Below are 11,292 nucleotides of genomic sequence, written 5' to 3' on the forward strand. Positions count from 1 at the left end.
CAGCTGCAATGCAAAGATGATGTGCGTTTTCACTCCACCTCATTAGAATGGCGTAACGTCGAATTTCACATGCATACATCCCTGTAGTTACTTAAAAATGGAATAGATTGTTTGAAAACTGACAGCAATGTGTGACACACATGTAGTACACCCTTGTAATCAAGGGTAAGTGTGTAACACATAAACAGTTAGGATCTGTACCGCTTGGCTAACCAGAAACATGGAGCTGGAAGAGACGTGCAGCAGGTTTGGTTTATAGCAAAATTAACTCTGCTGGCGAATCTTTTGAGAGAGTGGAAAGAGAACTCAGAAGAGCTGATGAATGGGGGCAATGAGGGAAGTAGCAGGACAGATGGAGCATAGATATTGAATTAGAGAATAAGGAAAGTCTGTGGGGGTGAAGTTAGGACAGCTTTGAAGAGGATAAAGTGTAGAAAGGCAGCTGGTCCAGATGACATACCTGCAGAGGAATGGCAATGTCTGGGAGAGACGGAAGAAGAGTTTTCGACCAGCTTGTTCAACTGAGAGTGAGAAAATGCTGGATGATTAAAAGAGTGACTGATGGGTTCAAATAAGGGGTGGGATAAGTTTGACAGACGAGATTAAACTAGATGCTCCGCAGATCAAGATGTTTGCAGATGACATTGTAAACTGCAGTGAAGGTCAGAAGCATGCGAAGGGAAACTTAGATGAGGTTTGCCTCAGAGGGAAGAAGGATAATGTCAGCAAAAACAAGACAGAATAATGTGCGTCTGAAGGATCGTGAGGCAGGGACAAAGGTGAAGCTGGAAGGAGCAACAGCGGCAAGAGTTTAAACACCCGGGGTCAACCATCGAAAACAGCGGGCGGCGTAAAAAAACAGAGGTGAAGAAGAGCATCAGCAGATGGAAACGATTGTCAGGAGGAAGGTGTTATAACTTCTGTGATATGTGATTCTGAGACCCTGGCATTGTCTGGAAAACAAGAGGCTGAACAGGAGGTGACAATGAAAAGGTGCCAAGATTTTCATTGGGAGTGACCAGGATGAGCGGGATTAGAAACAAACAGATCAGAGGAACAGCTAAGGTTCAGTGGTTTGGACAAAGTTCTTAGAAGAGACTGTGGTGCACCGGGGAAAAGATGTTGGCACTGCCGGGCGGGGAGGAGAAGAGGAAGAACCCAGACAGGATTAATGCACACAGCGAAGGAGGATAGGGAGTTGGTTAGTGTAACAGTTGAAGAGGCAAAGGATAGGATAGGGTGAGGTGGAGGCAAGTAATCAGCCGAGGCAACCCCTGAGGCGAGCAGCTGGAGGAGGGGGAAGAAGAGTCAAGGAAATTTGAGTTGTAAGAAAAATTTTAAGGCTATTTGTCATTTTCCTTCCACTTTTATTTCCCCGGGAATGCACAAGTTTGTGTTGGCCTGTTAAAAAAAAACAAAAACACCTTGAAGTTTTTTGTCTGTACTGTAACAGAATGCATAAACATTAAAATGAGGATGTCGGACTTTGCAACGTTCTAATCATTTTGTCTCCTGTGCACAACTCCCTTATTTCTGCTGTTGGATGTATTTTGGATTGGACAGATGCATAAATAAACTCATTTTAAATCCAGCATATTGTGAAATACAATTGGTAACGCAAAAGAAGACACGCTGTAGAGGGACCAGCAACCTTCCCTCTCGTACCTTATTAGCATACTCACAGGCTCAACATTGTGGCATAGCTTTAGCTAGCCCACGTTAAAATCCAAATGTGCAACTAAAAGGCGTAAAATAATGACAGATGTGAATCGCTTCCTCCACTTTTTTCACGTTTGTAAACAGATTTCACAGAGGTGCTCAGCGTCGATCCACCCTGAATTAACGCGTTTTGTCAAACGGAGCTGTTTACTCGATGTCACAACTCTTTGCTGTCACTACTTGTCTCGAGAAGCCTCTGCGGGCGCAGCAATTACAGAGTTTGTTGTTGGCTGCTAGTGGGTCCTCTGGGCATCTATATTGTGGTCTAATTTCATCCCCACTCTGCGGGGTAATTCGATCATCTCTCACAGCCTGGGGAAAGGCACACAGTAGGTACCAGGGAAAAGAAAAACTCCGATAAATCCATTTAGACTGTTTTTAATCCGTTCTATGTTTACAGTGTGTCAGAGGAGCTGTTTGAAGCATGTGAGGAAGGCCTTCAGTGGAAGCGAGAGGCACCAATCACACTAAGTATCTCAGAATCCTCTATGTTCTTGTACAGAGTTTTCCTCTAAAACAAACAAAAAAAAAAAAACACAGGAGCCATCTACTGCCCCCCGGTGGTCAGTCTGTAGGGAACGCTGGACCAGGATTATGGGTGTGCAGTGCCATCTACAGGTAAGCGTTTGCCTTCTGTGATTTCTGATAATGACAGTGTTTCAGTGTGACTGAAACATCATTTTCTGTGTGTAATGTTTTGGAAACAATATGAATCACATTTTAATGACCAAAAAAAAAAAGGAGCATCCCTGTGAAACGAGATAAACATCATAAAACACTCGAGCACAACAATGAATAGCAAATGTAGAAAAAAAATAAAAAAACTGGATGAATGATGGTTACCCCAGATCAGTGGTGGTAAAAATGCTGTCTTTAGCTATATGTGCTGGTGAATATCGTCTTTATTCCTTCCTGTTTGGAAGCTCACCACCACCACGACTGACCTGTCTTTACAGCAGCATGAGGTACATGAACTGTATTCTTGTATTACTGAAGGGTTATTGAGGATAATTCGGTGGCTGAATTTATTTACTTCATACAAGATCCATCAGCGCCCCTGTGTGGTCATACAGCAAACAGGGAAGGGTCAGTGTTTCTTTAAATCCACTGTTTATTTGTCCAAAAATAACTCTAAGATGAAGTTCAGAACAAGAACTAAACAAAAGCAGTAGAATATATGAATTTGATCTTTAAACCCCAAACCTGACTGCAGATATAATTGCTCTGCTCCATTTTGGCGTTGTTCAAATTGAAGGTTTACTTTTCCAGGGTGGAATAATTCAACAGCTTAAAACATATTATCTTTATATTCCAAAACAAGAACTGGGTGGAAAAGTTTGGAGCTGCTGCAGATTTTCTTTAATCCACGCAGGCTTAAATGTCTAATGCATTTGGTTGAAGTGTTCCTGAACGAGTTGGATCTCAGCCAGGTGTCCTTGGGTCATTTACAAGCTTCTGGCCTGAGTCCAGCTGGATATTTGACCACTCGTCTTGGCAGAGTTCATTTGAATTGGTGGTTTATCTGCTGCCGACCCAACTTTTAGTTGTTGCCCACAAGTGTTTGCAGCGACTGGGGTGAGTGGCTTTTGGGAGTCTGGGCAGGAGGTTTGATGTAAGGTTAAGATGTTCAGGAAGAACCGAGACTCGAACTGAAAGCAGCCAAAACACCAGTGATGCTGTCCAAAGCTTCACATTATTAGCATGATGACCCCCACCACCAAAAAAAAACTATTTCATGTTATGACAAAGGGAAACTTTAAGCTTGGGTGAAACCACATGGAAAAGAAAACATTTTTAACCAAATAAGAAAATCTGAGTGTAGCAGGATGTATTTATGAAGACGTCACCTCAGGACAACCATACTAGCTGTGAGCTTTTTTTCTTCTTTTATCTAGAGTAGGTATATTGCACAAACATTGATGACGTAATAAATAATGAGGACTACCTCTATATTTTGTAATCTTACTATATTGGGACCAACACACATGATTTACACTGATTTTAAGATCGATAAAAGGCTAATATTAAGCTTCTGGATGTTCCTGATCCCATGTTGTTGACTTTGCTTCAAATCCAACAAACCTAGCTATCAAAATTAATCCTACCATTTATGTTTACTTCAGGAGTGTGGTCATGCTAAGTGAGATTATACAGTGGGGGTGTGTACATATGCTTTAGTCTCTTATGTATCATTTCGACTCTTTTATCCATTTTCTTAAATAAAATGTATGTCTTATGTAATTATTCCATCCTGGAAAAGCATCCGTTTAAATAGCTTAGTAAAAGTCCAAATTAATGACATTCATTCCAATTATGAATGCATATAAACATTCAACTGGAACTGTAGTTTCCTGCTTGCTTAACAGAATAATGAGGCTTATTTAAGCATGAGATATGAATGTCATGTTTTCAGGATCAGAAATATAACTGAAATCGTCTGGTACCAAACAAAATAGCAAAAATAAAACTCAAGGTTCGGATTAGCAGTGACAAAATCCACTTAAAGTGATGCATTAATACATTTTTTTTAATTGTAATACATCCATTTGCATTTTCAAACATTATTGTTAAAGATCATGTAAATGTTCTACAAGTTTGAGGTTTTTGAGTGTGACACCCATCAAAATATGTTTACAAAATTAGTATCTCTGGTTTACATGCAAATTCCAAATATAATAAAAACTAAATATATCTCTATAAATACTATAGATACTATAAACACTATGAATCATGGATACATGATTCTTACATATTTATAAGAAAATACGTTCCATATACAGAAAGCACGAGAAGTACATTCACTTCTACTTTTGTTCTCTATTGCTAAAGGTTTTTAAATCAGCGCACGGCTCTCATCTCAACACTTACAGTACTGAAACCTATTTCCTCTTCAGAGTGAAAAACGCACACATTTTTATGAAAATTAAATCTAAAAATATTTCAAAGAATACAAATGCCCTTTTACGGAGATTTTAAAAAAAAACAGCTACCAACAGATGTTCACTGCTCTTTTTTTCTGCTCCTCCACTCTGTTTTCGATGTAAAATGGTATTGATGTTCTGAAGAGACATTTTGGCATTAAATCGCTGACGTCTCCCGCCCTGGCGGTGCTACATCTGGTTGTCGTTGTACTGCGGGCTGGAGAACTGATCCTGCATGGCTCCAGAGGCTGCCCCCATGGCGGCCTGCTGGGCCGCTGCCTGGACGTGGGGGTTCTTCCAGGCTCCCGTAGCCCACTCCTCCTGAGCTTTGGACATGCTCGCCCCAGTGCCGCGATAGAAATTATGGATCTGGGCGCAAGACGAGGTTATGAATTAATAACGATACGGCTTCTTATGAAAAACAGCTTCTTTTTTTTTTTTTTAAGAGAACCTTAGCAAGCAAACAGCATCACCAAGGAGAGCAACACGGTGAGGGATAATGTGTCAAAATTTAAAGCAGAGTTCAATTATAAAATATTATTCCAGGCTTTGAACTGCTCACAAAACATTGTTCAACCCTTTAGAAAATGATAACAATGACACAATGACACAATTCCTAATGTACTAACGCATGACCATCCGCTGAAATCAGAGAAGTAACTAGGAAGGCTTTGGTAACTGTGGACGAGCGGCAGCTCGGATGGGAGGATTTGTCGGCTGAAAAACTGTTAGTGAAGCAAGAAGAAATCCAAAATGAGTCCTGTTTTTATTTGGCCACAAGGACAAACCAAGTAGAGGAAACAGAAAGTGAATAATTGGAGGCGCCCTCACTAGAAGATGGTAAAATTCAACTTGTGAATACAGGAAAGCGTTGTGCATGATGGGAATGTTTCCTGCAGTGGCTTGGAATTAGAATTAGACTCGCTGTGCAAGAAAGTGCAATGAAATAAGAACAATAATAAAAAATAGCAACTATTTTGAAGATGGCGCAAATAAATGAGTAAATAAATTAAATAAATATAAAGTTATGATATCAGTTATAAAATAAGGTTCCCACAAGGCTTTCACATCAAACGTGGATGAGGGTGCTGTGGTCAGATGTTATCAAAACTGAACTTTAGGATGGATCTGATCTGACAAAGCTTGAGCAATTTTGTGAAGAAGGATGGAGGGGGTCAGGACAGCTACCAGATATGCAAAACAAATAGAAATACCCCGAACAACTTAGAACTGTTAGCAAAATGTTCCGCAAAACCTTGAACCAGATTTTTTCCTTCTGGCATCTTTGCAAAAAGAGAACACCTAAAGAAATCACTCTCAAGATGTTCAAAATGGCAAAAAAAAAGTGATTCTAGATGGTATTGACTCCGGGGGGTTCATACATGTGAGTACATACATTATTTGGCTTCTTTATGTATTATCTTATGTGGCTCTACAAAGTAATGAACCTGTGAAACCTTTTACCTTGGTGAGCGCAATGAAGGACAGCGAGGCCACAGCCGTGAACATGATTGTCGGGATGAGCATGACCAAAGCAATGAAAATGTTATAGCTGAAGAAGGAGATGGTGGCTAACCAGCCGCTGTAAAACAAAAAGATATGAGTGTTAGAAAATGTTATTTAATTATTTAAATATTAGCATCAGAGAATACAGACAAAAAAAAAAGGGGAACATAAACTGTCTTTTATTGGACTCTGTGGTGCTCCTCCACCTTACAGAGCTGAACATCTGGCTGCTAAGTGGTGTAATATTCATAGATTTAAGTACTGAGATATAAAAAGTTAAGGTTTTATGGATAAGAACGTTCCGATGCACATGGTGACATTTACTAACTTTATAGAGGCTGTCATAACATTAATTTCTGATCGTCAGCCTGAGTCAGGTGACATTTACAGGATTTCTTTAATGACCTCTCAAAGTATAATATGAGGACTAACATAAAAGTTATAGCGAGCCAATATCTGAGAGTTTGACATTGTAATCTTTATGAGAAGCAATGAGAGGCAAAAAAAAAAAAACCCTGTATATCTAATTTGGGTGGCACTGTGAGTCTCCTTAAGCATAAAATATGACAACGACCAAAGAAGTGACCTTCAACCTTTTGGGATTTAACATTTTATGGACATAGCTAATTTATAAAACATTTAAGCAATTGGCACATTTGGATTAAAAAATGTGACTTTGGTTGCTTTTCATGTTGGAATTCGGTTTCTTGGAAACTGTCTTTGTAAAATTGTACGTCTCAAGGCATCCATCCCCTTTTCAGATTTTGTCTTGTCAACCACAAGACAAAACAGAATCCGTTGATGAAACGTATAGTCTCTGAGAGACTGCGCCAGGTTTAAAATGGTTCACCTGCCAGCAGTATGACAACACAAGACATAAAACCAAATCTATTGACAGTTTAGATCAAAGTATGTTCTTACATTCAAATTTAAAGTCCAGACCTTAATCCAATTAAGCATCTGTCTGGGAACAAACTTGAAAATTGATCCTCTGACTAAGTTATTTTTCTATGAACGAGAAAAAAGAATGTTAGAGAAAAATACCCCAAACGTTTTGCAGCTATGACTGCAAGAAAATGTACTTCTATAGAGCATTGACTCAAATTGGCTAATACAAATGCACACACACATTTCACATATTTTGTTGGTGTAGTGCAAATAATCCCAATGAAATACGTTGAATTTTGTGGTTGTAACGTGACGTGTTAAACTTTTTAAGGGGTATGAATTCTTCATTCATTGTAAATACGTGTTTATTAATACGTTTGGTTTTTTTTGTTTGTTTGTTTGTTTGTTTTTTGTAAATTTGGCAATTCTGTTTTGTTCTTTCACTATCTGCCAGCAGCACATTAGCTTTATTTACATTAACTTCACTTGTGTTTATATTTGACCATTTTCTGATGGTAACAGTGGTACTGGAGCTAAGTTCAGTTTTCTTTTTTTAATATTTCTTTCTGCAAAATTAAAGAATCCTTTCTCACAGCAACTCTAAGGCAAGGTGGTCTTAAAAATTGGAGGGGGTGAACATTTGGAAACTCATGTCCTAATCACACAGAGTTCAAATGGGTGAAACAACTTCAAATTAGTTCAACAACAGATGGAGAAGAAAGTTAAAAAATAAAAATCTCATTTTGAGCCAGATGTGTGTAGATCCTCTCTCTAATTCCTACCATACTCCCCATCCTGGGATGCCGATGCTCTGGATGATGCTGATTCCAACTTGGGCCATGAACACAAAGAAGAACAGCATGAAGTTGAAGGAGCTGTCTGACCTAACAAAAATACAAAAAACACTTTTTTTTTTACCATATATTTTTTAAGGTTTTATTTTCTTTTTTTCCTGATTGATATAAATCTTAAACATTGCCCAAGAATGTCGACAGCCTTGGTGAGACGTGTGTAAAATCCTTCAAATTCATTGATCTTTTAACGCAGTGGCATTATCTCACACTAAAATCTTTCTTGCATTTTTATATCAATGATGTTTGAAGAATTAGTTTTACATCCCTTTCCTTATTCTTCAGGGTTTTTGTTAGATGGATAAACTAATCAATCACAGCTGTATTTAATGTGGCTCTACACATGGGCAGATTTTGAATAACACATTTTCTGGTAGCCTTTTCCTGCCTTGTGAAGATCTACTTTAGTTGACAGGTACGTTCTCTTGCTTTTCTATTTTTGGAGCATGTCTACAAGAACTGGCATTCTCTGCCACACTATTTTCACATTAAGTGACAACAGAATGTCTTGGATGTTGAATTAAGAACTCAGTCACATCCTGGTAAACAAAACAGAAATGTAGAAATAAAAAAATGATTGCTTCTCCTCAACAGAACTTAGAGATGCTGGTACATATCTTAACATGGGATGTATTCGAACTTTTTCTACATACTTTATGTGACTTTTTTTTTTTACCATTTTTTTTTTTTTTGGATCAGAGATGGCAATTCCAGCAAAGGGGGCTGCGGATCCACATTCTTGATTGATTGAAAGCACCTTTTTCAACTAACTTAAACTTTCTCTTGCAACTATGTACACATTTAACATAAATTCAAGCTGATGTTCATTAAAATGAGCTGCCATCAAAGATGAGGACGTGTCACTTATTGGCAAAGAGTGAACAACAGCACACTTAGATGTCACATCTGTATGTTTGGGAGGAAATGTCCTTTGTAATTTACAGATACGTGATTTCGGCACCAGAATATAACATCACACAAGACACTGTCGCATTCAGAATTATTTACTTTTATAATAATTCTTCAGATTTGCAACAATTTCATCATCAGACCCAGTAAGAACATTGCTTGAAAGCTGCATATTTTAAATTCTGGACTTACTTGAATGCCTTGTAAATGGGCCTAAACCAACACACGTAGGAGCAAGGGGTGAACATCAGGAGCCAGATGAGGGATAACCCAAAGTTGGTCACTCCGCCGCCACCAAACATCCAAGCAAAGCAACTGATGAAATTTACTGCGAGGGTGACACTGTTCACTGCAAAGGAGCCACAGAGACATTTCGGGTTTTTAGTGCGAAACGTGAACAAAATAGCTTATATTGACTTCATGCACATGCAGAGAAGAGTTTTGAAAAATGTAAATAAAATTTATAGGGAGGTAACCTGCGCTAATGTAAAAATCAGATTTGGTTTTAGACTTTTTTTATAATCAGTATATGATGCTTTTATTGCATGAGAGATGGACAAACAGTTTAGGAATCACATTTAGCTATTAGAAAATAAAGTGTTTTAGGATTTTAGGGGGGGGAAAAATAACGCACTACTTACACACAAGACAAATTAAATAATATTAATATCAAAGAAAAAAAAAACTCCATGCACAAAGTCTCTTTGGTTTGAGATTTTCTGTGAAAATATAAAAACAAATGTGGAAACTTAAAAAAAAAACAAAACAACAACGTGGAAACGGTAAACATGCACATTACTGTTTCATATCACATGATTTACCAAATTAAAATCTGGCCCAGAAAAAGAAGTGAACGGCTTCGATTACAAATTAAATACCTTCTGTTTAGCATTTATTCGAAAAAAGTAACCTGCAGAAAGAAAGAAAAAAAATGACTTGTAGAGTTAGTTTGCAGTGCAAGACGTACGAAGTATCTTGCAAAAAATGTTGTAGCCTTTGAATTTTTCACATTTTGTTACAACTACGCCGTCGTATTTCAAAGGGATTTCCTGTGGCAACACAAAGCAGGGCATAATTGTGCAATCAAAGTAAAAGGATACATGGTTTTGGAATATAACATTTTAAACATACAAACAAAAGTACACCAAGCACATATTTTCAGAAGCCTACAACCAACACTTGCATACCTGCCACACTTTTCAGATTTATATTTGTAAATAGAAGAAAAATGTTTTACCCATTTATCATTAATCTTCCACTTTAAGATGATACAGTTTTGTGTTATTCAATCACATAAAATTCAATTTAAACACAGAAAAGTTTGCATGTGCACAATGAGAAAAATGTGAACAAGTTATTGGAGCGTTATTAAGTTTGCAAAGTGCTGTAGGCCAGTAAAACGCCAGTGAATCCAGCACCAAGTCTGATTATACTCACAGATCCACAGGTTGTACATTTTCTTGCACATGCTGCGGTGCTGCTCAGGGATCTCCTCGAAGTTTTGATAGAAGCAGGGCTTCAGAGGAACAAACCCGGGCAGAGGAGGGAAATTGGGCTCTGTATCTGTAAATAATTAAACAATGGTTAGACATGTACTCGAATTTATTTATGTTTTGTGAATGTCAATTTACACTGACCAGCCATGACGACACACGGTAGTGGTTTGCTTTAAGAAGTAATCTTCCGCCAGGCCCTTCAGCCCTATCAAACAAAAGGAAACTTCAGGTTTGTTTAACTGGGAACTTCGGGGTAACTTTCAGATGATTTAACACTTAATGTGGTGAATCGTACAGCTGCTGCACTTAACAGTTTTTTTTAAAGAGGTTAACAGTGGATGGAACAGCATGGTTGCCGTCCAGGCGTTTGCCGGAAGATGGAATATCTGCTAAAATGTGAACGACTCAATCTTTCCGCTTTCATCATGCATGCAGAAACACACACGCGCGCGCGCGTAATCTGGAAGCGGATGAGACGCGCTATTGCGTACTGCGAATGGTGGAAATGTGGGAGCTGGCTGTAGCTGCCAGGAATTACAGATTCAACGGGAAACTTAATCTGCTTACCTCAGAGAGCAGCGGCTCCTCGGTCTAATATGCTCACAGACACACACACATACCGTGAGTTCACCTGTGTCCCGAACACGCTGCGAATACCAATCCACCGCCGCCTAAGGCCTCGCTGTTGGGAGATAACAGTACTTTCTTCTGCACGGTGTAGCAGCAGTAATAATTTATGGCTATTCTAATCCTCCACCAATCACCGCGCAGAGCTCTGCTGTCACTTTGATTTTGTCCAATGGTGGGATTACTTTAATCCTTGACGTTGAATTGTTGACCCAATCGCTGTTCGGAACCCTGTCCATGGTGCTGAACGCACAGACTGAGGCGCCAGTTTATCGGAAGAGACAGGTTCTCTTTTTTTAAAACCAATTTGTGGTGTTTTCAATACCGTAACAGCTGGTATTGACCAACATGTTCATTAAAATACGGAATTTTATG

At 38.7% G+C, this 11,292-nt stretch overlaps 1 protein-coding gene across 3 annotated transcripts; it reads right to left on the reverse strand.

The window, feature by feature from the left end:
- Nucleotides 1–4,230: 4,230 nt before the first annotated feature.
- LOC106962528 (secretory carrier-associated membrane protein 5-like) lies at nucleotides 4,231–11,056 on the reverse strand. Of its 3 annotated transcripts, none has more exons than XM_015056991.1 (7): nucleotides 10,922–11,056; nucleotides 10,432–10,495; nucleotides 10,232–10,357; nucleotides 8,987–9,143; nucleotides 7,817–7,918; nucleotides 6,105–6,222; nucleotides 4,231–5,009 (listed from the first exon to the last, which is right to left on the reverse strand). In XM_015056991.1, exons 2-7 carry the CDS (start codon nucleotides 10,436–10,438, stop codon nucleotides 4,830–4,832), a joined length of 690 nt encoding a protein of 229 aa, XP_014912477.1. In that variant the 5' UTR covers nucleotides 10,439–10,495; nucleotides 10,922–11,056; the 3' UTR covers nucleotides 4,231–4,829. The 3 variants fall into 3 exon arrangements, with proteins under 3 accessions (XP_014912477.1, XP_014912475.1, XP_014912476.1); XM_015056989.1 differs by having other exon boundaries at nucleotides 10,911–11,056; XM_015056990.1 differs by having other exon boundaries at nucleotides 10,858–11,056.
- Nucleotides 11,057–11,292: the final 236 nt, after the last annotated feature.

The sequence above is a fragment of the Poecilia latipinna genome, unplaced genomic scaffold (assembly GCF_001443285.1).
Source record: "Poecilia latipinna isolate Pla-1442-1.1 unplaced genomic scaffold, P_latipinna-1.0 Scaffold1426, whole genome shotgun sequence".
Lineage (NCBI taxonomy): Eukaryota > Metazoa > Chordata > Actinopteri > Cyprinodontiformes > Poeciliidae > Poecilia > Poecilia latipinna.

Coding starts and splice junctions, on each gene's coding strand:
- LOC106962528 (XM_015056991.1), bottom strand. Junction 9,144..10,231: donor AATGTACAACCTGTGGATCT/GTGAGTATAATC, acceptor GCTCCTTTGCAG/TGAACAGTGTCACCCTCGCA. Junction 6,223..7,816: donor ATCCCAGGATGGGGAGTATG/GTAGGAATTAGA, acceptor TTTGTTTTACAG/CGGCTGGTTAGCCACCATCT.